The 18463-nt window shown below is 34.4% G+C and overlaps 1 protein-coding gene across 4 annotated transcripts in view; it reads left to right on the forward strand.

Annotated features, from left to right (window-relative positions):
• The window catches only part of GOLM2 (golgi membrane protein 2), a 100032-nt gene extending 82378 nt beyond the window's left edge, over window positions 1-17654 (forward strand). For 3 of the 4 annotated variants that reach the window (XM_072808199.1, XM_072808198.1, XM_072808200.1), the window contains 2 exons: window positions 8148-8315; window positions 15580-17654. In XM_072808199.1, coding sequence (XP_072664300.1) covers window positions 8148-8315; window positions 15580-15650 — 239 coding nt within the window. In that variant the 3' untranslated portion in view covers window positions 15651-17654. The remainder of the gene's footprint in view (window positions 1-8147; window positions 8316-15579) is intronic. The other variant, XM_072808201.1, reaches the window with a different exon arrangement.
• Window positions 17655-18463: the final 809 nt, after the last annotated feature.

The following is an 18463-nucleotide window of genomic DNA, read 5'->3' on the forward strand; positions in this document are numbered from 1 at the left end:
AATGCAATGGAAAAAAGGATAGACTTTTCAATAAGTAGTACTGGGTCCATTGAGTAGCCAGATGAAAAATATTAACCTTGGCTCTCCTATGTCCACAGTACACTCAATTAAATTAAAGATAGATTGCAGATTTAAAATTTAAAGCCAATAAAACCTCTAGAAGAAACAAAATATATCTAAATGACCTGGAATAAGCAAAGATTTCTTAAACCAGGTTAATCTCCTCTCCCCCAAGAAGCTAACCATGAATTTTAAAAATGATAAATTGGACTTTATTAAAATTAAGAACTTTTGTTAATCAGAAGATCAATCATAAGAATGAGAAGATGCACATGCCCTACAACTTAGCACCTTATATGTACTTAAAAACATTTTCATATGTATTAGGAGACCTGTACAAGAATATTCATTGTGTATTACATTGAAAATTGGAAACAAATGTTCATCAATATAAGAATGGATATATCTGGGGCAGCCCCAGTGGCGCAGCGGTTTAGCTCCGCCTGCAGCCCAGGGCGTGATCCTGGAGACCCTGGATCGAGTCCCACGTCAGGCTCTCTGTATGATGCCTGCTTCTCCCTCTGCCTGTGTCTCTGCCTCTCTCTCTCTCTCTATCTCTATCTCTATAAATAAATAAAATCTTAAAAAAAAAAGAATGGATAAATCATGGCATATGTACCATATACATACAATGGAATTATATATAGGAGTTCATATGAGTGAACAAAGCCACATTTATCAACTGGATAAATCTCAAAAGCATAATGTGCTGGAAGTCCCAAGATCACCCTTACATGTGATAATTCACTAGAGGGGCTCACAGGACACAGAAGAGTTATACTCACAGTTGTGGTTTAGTACAGTGAAAGGACAGAGATTGGAATCAGCAAATGGAAAGGGCTCATGGGCCAAGATCCAGGAGAAAGCACATGGCGAGCTTCCAGGTATCCTCTCCCATTGGAGTTGCATGGAGATTTGCTTAATCCTCCAAGCAAACATGTGACAAGATGTGTGAATGTTGTCAACCTAGAAAACTCACTTGATCCTTGAGTTTTTCTTGGGGGTCAGTCATGTAGTGCCCACATGTCATGCAATGGCCTCGTGACTGAGCTACTCAGTTACTCAGACTCTAGCCTTCCCACCCTCCACCTAGCAAAACCAAATATAAACAATAATTGCTTTGTTAGAATAAACTTATCTAATCATCCTAGTATAGCATGGCCCAAGGCCTCAGGCATACAAAAATACTTATCAGGCAGAACATTCCATAGGCTCAGAAGTTACGGCCAGCTTCCAGCCAACCACCAGTCCTGAAGACAAACCTTTCTTTGGAATGTACAGGGTTTGAGCAAACCAGGCATGCCAAGTTAACTCTTTCCTGCCCATTTGTGATATATTTAAAGTTTATGAATCAATATTATTTTTTTAAAAGATTATTTATTCATGAGAGTCACAGAGAGAGAGGCAGAGACATAGGCAGAGGGAGAAGCAGGCTCCATGTGGTCCCAATGCAGGACTTGATCCCAGGACTCCAGGGTCACGCCCTGGGCCGAAGGCAATGCGCTAAACCACTGAGCCACCCAGGTATCCCATCAATATTATTTATTAATGAATACATAAAGTTTCATGGGGATGTTTGACCTATTTGGGGATAGGAGGAGAATGCTAGGGAGAGGTACTAGGAAACTTTATATCTGTAATGTTTTCTTTATGAAAAGTTCTAAAACAGGGCGCCTCGGTGGCTCAGTTGGTTAAACGTCTGCTTTGGGTTCAGGTCATGGTCCTGGGATCGAGCCCCATGTTGGGCTTCCTGTTCAGCAGGGAATCGACTTCTCCCTTTTTCCCTCCTGCTTGTGTGCGTTCTCCCTCCCTCTCTCAAATAAATAAGTAAAATCTTAAAAGTTCTAAGACAAATATGGCAAAAAAATTTTTAATTAGACAAAGTTCTGGATGATGGAGAAACATGGATGTTCTCCACACTTCTCTGTATACCTGAAAATATTTAATAAATAGAAAAATCTGTCAAACTTTTGTAAAGTATGGATCATAGTGCTACTTTATAAAGAAAAATGTAAAACAAGACAAAACAAAACAAACTTTTATAAATGTGCCTGGCCCATTTAGTCGGTAGAACATGGGACATCTGGGGCACCTGGACGGCTCAATGGGTTGAACATCTGCCTTTGGCTCAGGTCTTGAGCCCACGGTCCTGGGATCAAGCCCCACATTGGGTTCCCTGCTCAGTGGAGAGCCTGCTTCTACATCTCTCCCTGCCCCCCACCCAGCTCATGCATGCTTGCTTGCTATCTCAAATAAATAAAATCTTAAAAAAAAAAAAAGCATGGGATTGTTAATCTTAGAGTTGTGAGTTAAAGCCCCATGTTGGGTGGCAAGCTTACTTTTAAAAAGTGAAAATTTTTTTCTCAAATATTTGAAGAAATTGTTTGCTCCATTCTTCAATATGCTACAATATTATTTTGAGATGACTTTTTTTCATGACGTGAATTCAGAAAGGCAATCATATTTGGCATGTAAGAATTTGTTAATCAATTACATTATAGCCTTGTTTATTCTGACTTAAAGAATATTTGAATACTGAAGTTGAAAAAAATGAATACTGAAGTTGAAATGGAGCATTCAGTTATTTAATGTGCATAATAAGATTAATGTACTTGTCATAAATACGTGACGTGTGCCTAATGTTACTCAAAAATTAGCAAAATACTTCCCACCTCAGACCCCTTTATTTTATAATGTTTCTAAGACTAGTCCAGTAGGATTGGTGGAGGATAAAAGCAAAAGGTAAACAGTATTTGACCTTGATGCAAATCAAATTGTGTTTCCCTTTTCTTCTTCTCCCCCTCATAGAATTAGTCTTAAAAAATAACAAATGTGGCCTGTGGATAAAGTAAAGAAGAGGAAAGAGCAGTTGAACCTCTGCATTGGAAATGGGGGTCTGGGTGTTGATTGTCAGATTGTTCAGATGCCGTTAGATGTAATTTCCAGCTACCGTGTTGCTTTCATTTCCTGGTTTCTCTTTACCTTCTGTAAGTCCATAGATTTACTTCCTGTATCTACTACATGCAGGTCCTATACCTTGAGATGTAAAATAAGTATGGTCCTTTTGTCCCGTAATGAGCCTCTTAATGAAACCAAAGTAAGCCATTCTAAAGCCAGTCAGTAGTTTTCCCTCTACATTGCTTTGTGGGGAAAGCCTACAGTAACATTTCTGTCATAATTTGCACACCTCACCATTCCAGCATTTACAACTCTAACTCATGTCTCAACAGATAAGTTATCACATGCTTTGGACCCTTAGGGATACTTGAAGAAGTCAAAACTGTAGGTGTTAAATTGAATAATGTAAGAGTTATTCGAGTATGTTGATTTCCAAATGAATGGTACAAATGGATACCAGGAGTATGAAGGCTAGAAAAAGAAGTTGCCTCTTTTTCTAGAGGAAAAGTTTTAGAATAAACTTTCCTTTTATTCTATAGGAAAGTTTTAGAATAAACTTTCCTTCTAAAAAAAAAAAAAAAAAAAAAAAAAAAAAAAAAAAAAAAAAAAAAAACTTTCCTTCTCTTTCTCTCTTGAGTTATTATGATCAACTCAGATTGATTCATGTTGTTTATAATAGTGATAATATATTAAAAGAATGACTAGAAAAACATAAGCCTGTTTTTCATATAATAGTTGAGAAGTTGAAACCTGTGATTGAACTTGAGCTAATGAAGCAAAGAAGTGACTTATCTTGGTTTGATTTCCAGTATGAGATTGAAACATACAGTCTAGTTCTCTTGATTGAAATGCCTTTTTGTGATTGAGAAGTGTTGTAGTTATTTGTCATCATCCTTTCGTTTTCTACTGGTTTGGAAGTTTGTAGTCTGATGTTTAAGGTGTTTTACAGAATACCTATCATTCTGTATGAAGTTCTGTTGTTTAAAGTGAACTGAAAAGTGTATCAACCAATCTCTTATGATTTTTTTTTCCAACTTGATACCACCCGAACACTTTTCAGTAGCTAGAGCATATGTTGCTTCTTTCTTCTTGTTCTTGTGTTTAAATTGTTGGGTTGGAGCTAGTATCTTGTCACTGATAAGTTAATCACTTTTAAGCAGCTACCAGGATGAAAATAATATTCAAGTAAACAATTGAATTTTGCAAAAATGTAAGGAAATTTGGGGATCCAAACGAAATATAATTACCATATTACTCATCTAGGTGGGCACAGTTTTAACATTGTGGTTACTGAGAGAAAGAAGTGAATTAATCTTTAAATAGGTAAAATGAGGGCAGCCCCGGTGGCTCAGCAGTTTAGTGCCGCCTTCAGCCTGGGGTGTGATCCTGGAGATCCCAGATCAAGCTTGAGATTTTCTCTCTCTCCCTCCCTCTCTCTCTCTCTCTCTCCATCTCTCTCCACCCCCCACCCTTCCCCGCCCTTGCACTCTCACTCTCTCAAATAAAATAAATAGGGATCCCTGGGTGGTGCAGCGGTTTGGCCCTGCCTTTGGCCCAGGGCGCAATCCTGGAGACCCGGGATCGAATCCCACATTGGGCTCCCTGCGTAGAGCCTGCTTCTCCCTCTGCCTGTGTCTCTGCCTCTCTCTCTCTCTCTCTCTCTCTCTCTCTCTCTGCCATGAACAAATAAATTTAAAAAAAATCTTAAAAAAAATAAAAAATAAATAGGTAAAATGCTTCAGAGATCAAATACAATATTTAATTCTTGTTGAAACATATCAGTTTTATGCCCTCATGTGATAACTTTACCCTCATTACTTTCTTTTTCCCTTCTTAAATACAGTCATTACCTAAGATCATTCTTTTGACTTGTAGCTGTTTTCTGTAAATATTTCCTAATGGAAATTATCTTCTCATAATTTAACCAATCATCTTTACATTTATGAATCTTAAGTATGTACATCTAGCCCTCACTTTGTAGAGTCTAGTTCCATCTTTTTCCATGCATCTATAAAATTTTGTATTTGCATATCTTACTGTAACCCTAAATTCAGTATACCTAAAGCATTTGCTTTCCCATACCCTTCCAATTGTTCCATTTTAGGTATGAGTATCTTTATTTTTAGTTTCCAGGCTAGGATTATAAAATTATTCTTTGAGTCTTTCCATTTCATTGTACCATGTATTCAGTTTTTATTTTTAAATGTATTTGATTCACCTGTTCCTAACTAATTTCCTGTTAAATCTTCCTAGTCTAAGTCCTCATAGCTCCTTACCTTCCTGAAGTCCAGACTTCTCTATCAAATAGAAACTAATGATAGCAATAGTCTCCATGTTCAGATGTCACTTTCTAGGTCACTTGGTATAACACACATAGCATCACTTTCTAAATATTTGTTTACATGTTTGTCTCCCTTACTACAATGAGTTATCAGAAGTGGAGATGGAAAGTTTATTTTTGCATCTCAGTGCCCAGCACAATACCTTGCACATATATTAGCAAGTCTTTGTTGTATGAAAAAGCATTGTAGGTACTTTCATATACTTTGTCATTCATTCTAACAATGACCTTGTGAAGGGGATGTAGGAGACCCCTTAAGATCTTTATCTGTAAAAGTTTGCCATAATTATTCCTAATTTTCTTGTCTAAACTTCCTCTTTCTACCTTCTCATATAAATCCAGTCAAATTAATCTACCTACTGTCTCGTGAATACTCCATCTCCCTTCTTAACCCATTCTTCCAATGTTTCTTTCCTTCTCTCTGTCATGGTTTATTATATTTGCCTCTTTTTTGAAACCTTCCCTTCTAGCTCTAACCCACACAAATTTCTCCCTTATAGAACTCTTTTTTTGCAAATATGTTGCCTTACCATTATATAATTTAGCAGCCTGTTATACTTATGCATTTTCATTTATACTGTCATAGTCATTCACTATTGAATGTGAAGTTTGATGTCACAACTTGACTGGCAATGTTGTGTAGCTGGTTCTTTTTTTCTTACTTATTGTCTATCATAATGTTGGAAACCCTATACAAAGGGTTAGCTGTTTCTCCAAAAATGAAAATTCTGTATATATGATAGCACAAATTACTTATTTAGCAAAGGACAGTGGTGTGCTCATCCATTCTCTTTTTTTATATATATAAGATTTTTAAAAAGTAATCTCAATGCCCAAACTTACAACTCTTGAGATCAAGAACCTCACACTCCACCAACTGAGCCAGCCAGGTACCCCTGTGGTTGATTTCTCAATCATTCTTGTTGCTGATTTCTGGTTATCTCTGTCTAGTAGCTAGTGTCACTAATTGTAGTATTATAATTTTAGGACTGAATTCAGGCTAGTCAGATCATCAAACACCTATAAAAGAAAGAAACTATAAATTGTTCTGTTGGAAAATTATAATAAGTATAGGTTGATTTTTTTTTTGGCTAATGTACCATGTCTGATAATATTAACTATGTTTTACAATAACTTTTTCAGACTAACTTTTTAGTCTTCTGTATTTCATAATTGATAAAAAATGTAAAAGAATTTCTTAGAGGAAATGATATACCTTGTGAAATTCACTGCCATATTAAAATGTTTATATATAAAAAAAACAGCAGTTTCTTATCGCATAAGGATGTTTTAACTGCTCCAGATGTTTAGTCCATAGTAAATAATGCTTTTTTAAAAAGAAAATGTAGATCTCTATAACATTGGCATCATCTGTTTTATTGTTAGAGAAAGAAATAATAACAAAAGCCACCAAAATGTTTTGTTTTGCATAACTATCATTAGGTGACAAGGTGTCTGTCTCACAAATAGCTTACATATTCTTATTTCTGTTTTTCCTTTTTATCTCTTTTATATCCATTTCTTTTCTCTAACTCTATTTTATCAACTTTTCCATTTTTTTGTTAATTGAACATATAATGTAATAATAAAGTCATCTTATTCTGGAATAAATATAAGATGATTTTATGCTCTTTTTATTAGCCCCCATTAGTCTCCGATGTAAAAACCCCTTATCATTGAAAGCCTTTGTAAGTGTGATTTGTTTTTTAACTATTTTCCTGATTGACTCTTTATCCAAAAACTAGAAATATATTGGCCTGATAATGTGGTGAGCTATTTGTAGAACTGACCAATACCTCCATAATTCTTTCCATTTGTACTTTTTTTAATTAAAAAAATTTAGACTTATTATAGAAAGTTTTTACAATTTTTTAAAACTCTTAAATTTTTCTATTGCCAGTAGGTTACTGTTATTTAAATTTTAGGAATTGGAAATAAAATTTACTTTTATGCTACTTAAGTTTAATGTCAAAGTAGAGTTTAACTTGTTTTTGTGAGTCAAATCTTAGTGTGCCTAACATTTTTATTGTCAATACTTAATTGTTGAATAGCTTTCTACAGTAGGTGCTATGTCTTTTGCTTTTTTTTATTTCTTATTTTTATGAATGTGTGCAATGTAACAGTCTCATGTAGGTCAACTTTCTTAAGCTTCCTGTATCACTGACTTTTAAAAGTCCTATTTAGGAAATGGGAAAGAATAAGTCAGAATTACTTGGGATGTTTTTTCAAAACAGATATCACTAGGAATTCTGATGGTTTATTCTTTCTGCCATCCCTCCTTGGAAATACAAGACTATCATAAGTCACTATCACTGAAGGAACTTGATAGAGCCATCAGTTATGTTAGTTTGTCTTAGCGTCCGAAAAGAAACTAGTCTGCCTAGTACTTGTTTATTTTTACAAAGAAAAGTACCTAAATTATTAATAGAAAGTGATATTTAATAAAGCAGCAAATGACTACAGATTTCAAATATGTATTATATCTAGTAATAAGATTATTTATTGTTCTCCTAAAGTGGTAAATTAGATAAATACTTGTATTGGAGAAGTCATTGGTTATTAGGAATACAGTCCTGAAAATGGTAACCTTTTCTTTCAGAAAATATTCAAACCTCAAGTAGCAAGTACTGAAATTAACACAAAAGAGAAATTCTTTTAAAAAATTATTTTCAATCTTCATTCTTATTTCTTTTTTGTCTTGGATAGCCTTCCCCAAATGTATCTTTTTTATAACCAGTACCCTGAAAGTTGCCAGGTTTCACTTGTCTACTTTCTGGTCTGCCTCCAGTGTAGGTCCCTTCTTTTCTTCTCTCTTTACTCTTGAATTAATCCTCTACCTACTTCACAGGCCGATTCTTTGATGAGAATGAATCCCCTGTTGATCCGCAGCATGGCTCTAAACTGGCGGATTATAATGGGGATGATGGTAACGTAGGTGAGTACGAGGCAGACAAGCAGGCTGAGCTGGCTTACAATGAGGAAGAAGATGGTGATGGTGGAGAGGAAGACGTCCAAGGTGAGCGTGGGCCTGGCCTCCATGCTGTGACCGTGAAACCCACCTCTAAATTTTTTGGTTGAATTTGTGTAGAATTTTCCCCACTTATTAGTAGAATTACATTCTTAATACAAAGAGATCCTGTGTAGTTTTCAATTTTATTTTGAAAACAATTTTATCATAGTCATATTTGTAGATTTTAATTATTTTATTTAAGTATTTTCATTTTAATTATCTTACATGTATTACTGATATCGTTATAATTTGAAACTCAACAATATTCAGAAATTTTAGATTTAAATTGCTTGAAATAGCTCTAGAGTTTATGTAAAGCAAATATTCTCAGAAAATAATTCCTTTCCAGTTTCTCATCTGAAAAAATTTCATTATTTTAGGTACAAATATTAACCAGACAGCCTTTTTGTTATAAGGGAAGCACCAAAAGGAAGTCTCCTCCACAATGAATATAAGATGATCTCACTACTAATTCAGTATAGGAAGGCTGTTTTTGAAATTTTTTCTGAGCTGAAAATTTATATTTAATGGTTTGTAAAGTTTTGTCTGTTTCATGTTTAATACACAGATTCAACATATTTTCCTTGTTAACTGTGTAACTTCTGAGCTTTTAAGTTATTAAAAGTTCAGAATCTACCTGTGTGCATGCAGCCTACCCATGCATGCATATCAAAGTATGTTGCGTTATTGCAAGTTATTAGGCCTCTTTTTTGCCTGCTAATACCATTTAGTAATATTTGTGGAAGTTTTTCTCTTTTCTGTAAAAGTTGATTATGAACGTAATGTGTGATGTATTAGATTTTATAATGTGATGCATGAAATATTTTCTAATGTAAACTGCCTTAATTTCTTCCTTAGCTCTTTTTTTTTCCCTTTAACTCTTTTTAAAGTAATCAAATTTTATTTAGGTTCATGATAAGGGTGATTTTTTGTTTCTGCCTTTTTTTTTAAGATTTTATTCATTTATTGGAGAAAGAGCACGTGCACTCACACCAGCAAGGGGTGGGGGGTGGGGGCAAAAGGAGGAGCAGAGGGAGAGGGAGAAGCAGATTCTCCGCTGAGCAGGGGATGGATGTAGGGCTGGATCCCAGGACCCAGAGATCTTGACCCTACCTGAAGGCAGCCACTTAATCAACTGAGCCACCAAGGCACCCGACAGGGTTTGTTTTTATAAAACTCAAAAGAAAATATAGTTCTCCTAAAATGCTACATAGTTAATAGAAAAAGGGAAACTAGAGACTGACTCCCACGCAGGCATTGTTTCACAGGCATCGTTTCGTTAGTACATTCTAGTTTTGGAAGAATGGTTGTTGGGAATAGAAAAAGATAATTCTTAAAAAAAAAAAGAAAGAAAAGAAAAAGATAATTCTAAGAGTTATACAAGGATATATTAATGAGACCTTCTCAAACACTGTTTGGAGCCATTGAATAAATTATACCCACCTTTTCTATAATCTCATCCATTTTTCATAAATGTTACCATTTTTTCTTATTGCTTTTGTGATTTGTTTGGATTTTTTTTGCAATTATTTATAACATTGTTTTCAGGCTTTGTTGTGCTTATATATCATATCACAAATTAGATTGTAAGCTCTTGGAGGGCAGGAATTTTCATTTATTTTGCCTTATATTTTGTTTGTATCTTTTTCTGCCTTTATATTCACCCATCCCCCCACTTCCTCATAGTATTTATAATACATAGGACCCTGGGTAAATGTTGTTAACTAATAATTTTATGCTTTCTCATTGAGTTTTTATCTTAAACTGTGACTAGAATAATAACCCCGTAACTTCTGGTCTTATAAACTTAGTTTAAACTTTAAACATTGTTAGGTTTTCTTTTATAAGATCTTTTATCATTTCATTGGATAATTTTGAGGTTTTTATTAGAGCAAATAATTTCTTATGTTTTAGGCTATCTTAACATTAATGACTTTTATCACAGAATTTCAGGTATTTTGTTTGGCTTTTATCCATAGTAGGTACATTTATCTTTAGTTCTCTCCCTCTCTCTCTCTCTCTCTCCCTCTCTCTCTCTCTCTCTCTCTCTCCTCTGTACCCTTCTCCCTCCCTCACCCCCAGTTCTCATTGCCACTTTACACTTTAGATCTCCAGTACCCTCATGTTGCTCTGCCTTTCCTTCCACAAGGGAATAAATGCATCAGTTCTAAGGAATATGAGGAACTGACCTAAATGATACCCTCAATGAAGTAGGGAGGGGATTGTTAAATTTAGGAGTTTCCTCATTTGCAGGTGAATCTTAGTTGAGCTGGAGGTTGCCACTTAACTTTTTTTATCCCATTTTGGGGTTCCCTAGATGACAGCAGCAGAAAGATAGGATAGCTACCAAGGGGACCCTTTATCATAGGGAACAAAGTTTCAAGAACATCAGCTGCAGCAGATGAAGAAGCATAAGTTTGAGTGAACAGACTAAAAAAGAATATTGTAGACCCAAATAATTTTAAACATATTTTCAGGGATTCGTTTTTTTTTTTTTTTAAGATTTTATTTATTTATTCATGAGAGACACAGAGAGAGAGGCAGAAACGCAGGCAGAGGGAGAACAGGCTCCATTCAGGGAGCCTGATGTGGGACTCAATCCAGAGTCTCCAGGATCATGCCGTGGGCCAAAGGCGCCGCTAAACTGCTGAACTGCCCTATTTTCAGGGATTCTTTAGGTGTAGTATTAACAGTCCAAAAAGTGGGAAGAGGCAATTATAGGTGTTCCCTTGTTTATCAACAATTTGGATTCTAAATGTTTAGTATTAAGCTAGAATATTTAGAATTTAAAAGCATTTCTTCATAGTTTCAATGTAGAAATAACGGTTGGGTTTCCAGGCCTGTTTGTGCACTTGTAGCCAAAGCAGGCAGTAGAATAGAGTGGGGAAAAAAACATTAGGCTGAGTTAGGAGACCAGCTGTGTATTATGTTTCAAGACACCTAAACTCTCTGGGCCACAATCCTTCATCTGTAATGTGAATCTTGAACTACAGTAGATGGTCCTACTCAGTTCTGAAATTCTGTGGTCACATTCACAGTGGAAGCCCTATGTATAACACAGGTATTATGGGAAAATGTGTTTCTTATTTGAGCGTGCCTCAAACATATCTTCTTCCAAGCTCAGGAAAGAAAGTGGAAACTTTACTACCACCATTGAGACTCTGCAGCCAGAGATATCAAAAACTGAAACATGCTGGTAATAGATGATTGCTATACTTTTTGGAGAACTAATGTTTAAACTTAGGGAATCACTATGTTATACACCTGAAACTAATATAATGTTGTATCAACTATACTTCAATTAAAAAAACTGAAACAAAACAAACAAACAAAAAAACTGAAACATGCACTTTAGAAATACTCAAGGTTCTAGCAGTAGGGGCTCTTTTGCTCTAATATTAGTAGTGTTCTTTTTCTCAATCTGTTGGGTCCCTAGGATTAGAGATTCTAGTTGCAGTACTGAAGTTCTGGATTCAGCTAAGGATATTCTGGCTTTGGTCCCCAAAATTCTTGATTATGAAATGGAGATTTTGGCATCATCTCTGCCATTAGAGAGATAGAGGATTCCAGCTTTATCTCTGATGCTTGTTCATATGTATTGATCATTTGGGACAGCACTACCTGTAGAATGTTTTCTTAAAGAATTGAGTGAAGCCAATTTTTCCTGTGTTTACAATCCTGGTTAATTCTGATTTTTTAATTCCTGGTTTCCTGAAGCACCCTAAAAGAATTTTATTTATATTGGTATAAAAAATTCTTTTTCCTGCCTTCTTTTAAGTGACCCAATGGATAGATTAACTCTGGAAACACTACACATCTGATGAATATGTCTTTTAATTCATTCTTTATTGTATTAAGGAGATGGAGGTTTACAAATTCTCTTTTTCTTATCTTTAGTCCCATAGAAGCTTCAAGTTTGCTTAACAGAATATGATCTGCATATAACTAGGTTTATTTATGGAAGGAAGCTTAAGTGCCTGGATTCTGGAGCCAGATGGCCTGGATTTGAATCATAGCTCCACCACTTAGCAGTTCTATGACCTTGTGAATTACCTACCCTCTATACCTCAATATCCTTATCTGTAAAATAGAAATGTATTTACCTGTTGTTATGTGGATTATATGATTCAGATATTTGTTCAGCACTTAGAATATGTCTTCCACACTGCAAGCACTAAAGTGTTTATTGAATATTTTTTTAAAGATTTTATTTATTTATTCATGAGAGACACACAGAGAGAGAGGCAGAGAGACAGGCAGAGGGAGAAGGAGGCTCCATGCAGGACTCGATCCCGGGACTCCAGGATCACGCCCTGGGCTGAAGGCAGGCGCTAAACCATGAGCCACCCAGGGATCCCCCAAGGACTGCCTGCTTTAGAGGATAATTGCATGTTAGCCTATGGATTAATGTGTACATTTTAGTGGAGACATTCACTGCCTTGTTACCCCAAAATGTTCTTGCTTGGTAGAGCTTGCTTTATGAAGGTGGTCCTTTCTTGACTTCAGAAGGAATTTAGGAGTTATTTAATAAATTATGAATGCTCATTTCCTTTACTAGTCATTTTATATTAATGAGGTATTTATAGATTTTGCTGCTTTGTAAAATGAAATAAAATATAATTTTATTTAGTGGTTCTCTGTTGTTCTATATCAGATTTGGTTAGGTAATTTCATCATACTTTATAAATACATGCAAAAAGATTATCAGTAGAAATTTGAATTCTGGTTAGAATAGCTACTCTGAAAATGTACTCTAGTTAATGTAAATGGTAGTTCAATGTAAGAAATATTCAGTAGTCCAAATGTCCTCTGGAATTCTGAAAAATAATGTGAAGGTGCCATATTAAAAATTGATTAAAAGCATAAATCAATAGAACCAACAAACTCTTCCTTATATTTATAGAAGACTTTGGAAGTAAAGGCCGCTTTCATATGCAGTATTTTATTTTGAGATACAAAAAACAGTTGCTATCTGTACTTTACTGAGGAGGTAATTAAAGGTCTAAAGGGGTTTAGAAAAAATAAAAATAAAAAAATAAAGGGGTTTAGAAACTGGATCAGGTTTGTTAAGTGCCTGGGTCAGGACTAGAATTCAGTTTTTCTATTTCTAGAGCCTTGCTTTTATTTTGTCTTTACAATTATTTAGTTAAAAACCTACCGACATATCTGCTTTTTCCCTTTAATAATTTTCCTGTTAAATTTTTAGGAGTTCTCTTTTGTATAGCTGCTTTTCCCACTGTTCCATGGTGATTAAATCTTCGTTTAATTACTAAAGTCCTGAAAGATGTTTATAGTCATTAGGTGATGTCCTATAACTGGATCCTAAGGAGAGTTTTCTAGAGAGGTGCCAGTGATTATTTTCCTTTTAAAACCAAAGATAGTTTTTAAAGTACAAAGAGTACCATAAGAGATTGATTAGCATATTTTCAGATTACAGTGTGATTATGGATATAATTTCAGCCTTTACCTGTAACAGAGTTGACACTATCATACCTAGTGGATTACTCTATTGAAGATATGAGATCGTTTTGTTAGATTATGATGCAGAATGGTTGCCTGCAATTCTAAATGAGAATTTCTATAAGTTTAACAGGAAAGTTTTTGAAAGGAAAAAGAAAATTGGTTTATTTGGCATTTTTTTATGAATAAACGTGAAGAAGAAATAAGAATACATCATTATGTAAAGTTAATACATAACTGCATACACCATATGGCATCTTTCTTGAGCAAAATTTTACCTGGAAAACCTATCAAATCTAAAAGAACAGTTTTCAGAAAGTTATAGTATACACATGAATTTGAATTCTAACATATAACTCTTTAAACTATATAACATTATATTTCTGGTCAATTACGATAGTAACAGCTCAGTTTATCAAAAACTAAGCTTTTGGGTTAGTTTGAACCAAAAAGTATGAAATGCACTTTTTTAAGGCTGTGGAGGAGCCAAAAGATGTCATTAAAAGCCATATACTAAAAAGGAAGCTTCTTTGCTTTGATTAAATTACTTTTCATTCTTGTTCTAACATAATTTTAAGCAGTCTTATTTCAAATTCTGAGCAGTCTTATTTCAAATTCTGTAGTTTGTAATGAAATTAGAAAAGGATTGCTACTGCCAGATAAGCTAACAATAATGTGAAGTGATAGATGATACCCAAGAAGGATCCAGAAATACCTGTCAATGGCTAAATAAGTCAAACTCCAAAATATTATATGGAGCTGTTTAATATAGCTACTGAAAGTGACTTTGAGGATCTTTTTTTTGTTTTTGTTTTTGTTTTTAAGATTTTATTTATTTATTCATGAGAGACACAAAGAAAGAGGCAGAGACATAGAGGGAGAAGCAGGCTCCCTGTGGGGAGTCTGATGTGGGACTTGATTTCAGGATCCTGGGATGATGACTTGAGCCAAAGGCAGATGCTCAACCACTGAGCCATCAAGGTATCCTGACTTTGAGGATCTTACTAGCATACTATATTAATACTTTTTTTCTTTTTGGTAAAGAAAAAGTTAAGTTTGGTTAGTACATTTCATTTAAGAAGGTGCTGATAAGCTCTTTGCAGAGGAGCAAAGAAGTTCACTATAATGTTAAATATTGGGATTCTGAGTAATTTTTATTTTCCTGTCTTTTATTTTCTATTTTTTAATGTGATGAATATGGATTTGTTTTGTAATTAGAAAAAAAAGCTGATTTTTAAAGGCATGAAAATGTCTACACAATGATTTCTATCCAAAACTTCAATTTAAAGGACTACTTCGGGACGCCTGGGTGGCTCAGTGGTTGAGCATCTGCCTTCAGCTCAGATCGTGATCCTGGGGTCCTAAGATCAAGTCTCACATCGGGCTCCCCCCAGGGAGCCTGCTTCTCCCTCTGCCTGTGTCTCTGCCTCACTCTCTGTGTTTCTCATGAATAAATAAATAAAAAATAAAGGACTACTTAATCTAATAGAAATAATATATATTATGTTTGTGGATTCCTAAAGTTCCTAAAGTTTTGCTAACTATATCTAGTTCTACTTCTTTCTATCTACCTATCATCAAAAAGATTTGTTAAAATTAAGTAATCTTCCAATATATTGGAATACTTTGGAAGGCAGACTTTTTGCTGGTTAACCAAGCAACTAAGAAGTAGAACCCTATTTTAGGAGGCATAAAATAACAAGCAGAAAGCTGCCTTAAGCCTGAGAAAAAAACGGAGGCATTATTTAATTGGTTTTCTGCAAGTGATTTTAAAAATAATATTCTTGATCCATAATTATTTCCCTTACAGATGATGAAGAACGAGAACTTCAGATGGATCCTGCAGACTATGGAAAGCAACGTTTCAATGATGTCCTTTAAGCCCTAAAAGGAAAACTTCAGAAAACCTAAAGTGCTGTAAAATGGAATCATTTCTACTTTGTTGTTTTTGACTTTTGTTGTAAAGATCAGTTGTAAAGATACATTGAGATAGATTTAAGAAAAATTTTAATGAAGAAATGTACCCATGTACATAGGTGAACTTTTTCATATTGTATTATTAAAGCAGAGATTTTTTTTGATGTTATTACAGTTGAGCCAAAAACAAAGTAAGCAAAACTGTAATCTTTGCATTTAAAATGAACTAATGTATATTTTACATTTTATTGAGCCTAATTCCACAAATGGACAAATAGGAAAAATTGGTTGTACAGTTTATATGTTGCACATAGCATAACTCCAGTGAAAACACTCAGCTGAAAAACTTTTTATAAATTAATATATTCTTGCTAGCCCAACAGGTGTTCTGTTCTATCTACTCCTCATCTCATGCTCTTCATGGAGTTACACCTACAATGGTTACATAAAGGAGGGGTTGGAACTTGGAAGCCGAACACTGGACAGCATGTGTGCAAAATCATTTCCCTCCTTCTTTTATTTTACATGAATGCTGATGTGTTTTGGCAGATTAGCTGCCTGATGGAAGTTGAAGTAACCTGCAAAGACATAACAATATAAGTTATACCTTCCTTAGTTCATGAAATTGTGAAATGCATGATTGACAATATATTTTCAATTTTTATTTTTTCATATAATACTAGTACTGCTTAACTTTATAACCATCATTGGCTAAATTTTTATATTTTCAGAGTCCAAGTTGGTGAAAACATTCATGACTTAAATGCCAGATTCTGAAAGAAGCTAAATCAACTTTGAAATGAATCTGCAATCAGTATTTCAAAGCTTCTCTGGTAGTTATAGTGATCTTATTTGACTAGAATTTTTCGGAAGTACTAAATAAGGAGTTTTAACAGATTTTTATTAATGCACAAATAAGTAGAAGTACAGTGAGGTCTACAGGCGTTTTATCAAAATAGCTTAAAAGTTTATAATAAAGATAAAGAATCTTTGTAATTAATATGTTGTTAAGAACCCATAAACCTCATATTTGCTAGACTTGTGAAATTATTTTAAATACATTTGTCTTTTTTGACACTATTCCATAGAATGCATAAGCTAGTTATAATTAACCCCAGTTTTTGGATTTATATCTTTTAAATTTTATCCCCCTCTCCAAAACAAAAGATTTTGGTCATAAGAAGAAATTTAAAGTTGTTAACTCTGTTTTTCAGAAGGACTACTGTTAATTGCACATAAACATGAAATGCTTTTTTCCCCCCTTTGTGCTCAGGTTCTAATAAAAAATTCAAACTTACAGAAGTAAAAAAGCTGTTCATTTATCGGAGGTGCAAAAATTCTTAGACTTCAGTTTGAAATTATTTAGTGACCAGGAAAAGATATAGTGATTTACTAAAATTGTTATTTCTACCAAATAAGTAAGCAATTCATGCCTTTGCTGAGTATAGTCAGGCCTATAATGAATAGGTATGATAATTCACAGAATTTATAAAAATGGAGTTAAAGAAAATTGATGTACACCCTTTGGGCATTAGAGTGGGAAGATGAATCTAAAACATACTTCTAGTAATACTTTATATTTAATACTGTAAAATATTTACAAATGAAAACCATGAAATTTCCTGCCTATGTTTGTCATAAAAACAATCACTTAATTATATGGTAGCTATTACTTATACAGCAAAATTTCTTCAATTAGTCTAGATATTTTATAAACTGAGGAATCTTGGACCAATTGATGTTTCTGACTGTATTAACATTTTAGTGCTATAAAATACTATGTGAATCTCTAAAATTCTGACCTTCTATAGTCTGTATTAGACATGCTGGTTTTTATAATATTTTACTTCTGCCTTAAGATTTAGGTTTTTTACATGTATTTTTGCCCGGAATTAAGTGTTAATTTGATGGAAACTCTGCTTTTAAAATCATCACTTACTGGGTTCTAATAAATTAAAATTAAACTTGTTTTACTATTTTGCTGATTCTGATACATACACACACATCACACTTGTGATGCAAATAGCTACATTTTAACACTAAAATTTGAGCAAATTTAGAATATCTTTTAGGCTATGCTAAACTAGAAGGGCAGAAAGATTTATATTAAGATAGTTTATTGTAGTGCTAGTTTATTTAACAAATATTGAGTGCTTCCTATGTGCCCAGCATTGTCTTATGTAACAATACTGTAGTGGATAAGACAGACCAGGTTTCAGTTCTCAGGGAGCTTCCAAGTTGGAGCTGTCAGACAATATATATAAGTAAACACATGAACCAGCTAATTTTAAATAATGATAAGAACTATTAAAAATAAAACAAAGTTTTGGCAGCCCGGGTAGCTCAGCAGTTTAGCGTGCCTTCAGCCCAGGCCCTGATCCTGGAGACCCGGGATCTAGTCCCAGGTCGGGCTCCCTGCATGGAGCCTGCTTCTCCCTCTGCCTGTGTCTCTGCCTCTCTCTCTCTCTCTCTCTCTCTCTTTCTGTGTGTCTCTCATGAATAAGTAAATAAAATCTTTAATAAAAATTAAAATAAAACAAAGTTCAAAGGTTTCAAGATCTCTAAGTTTCCATATAACTAGTTTTCACTTAACTGAAACATAATCGTGAGGCTAGAGTATCAAGAGCAAGGGGGAGAGAAATGAGGCTGAAGAGGTATGGAAAGGGTAGGGTAGGGAGAACCTTGTGAGTTCAAGTCACTTGCTACTGATTCATAAAGAGAAAATGAAAACTAAAATATACATCGAGGGATGATTCCAGAGAAAATGTGAATGCGAC

This window comes from Canis lupus, chromosome 32, assembly GCF_048164855.1.
Source record: "Canis lupus baileyi chromosome 32, mCanLup2.hap1, whole genome shotgun sequence".
Lineage (NCBI taxonomy): Eukaryota > Metazoa > Chordata > Mammalia > Carnivora > Canidae > Canis > Canis lupus.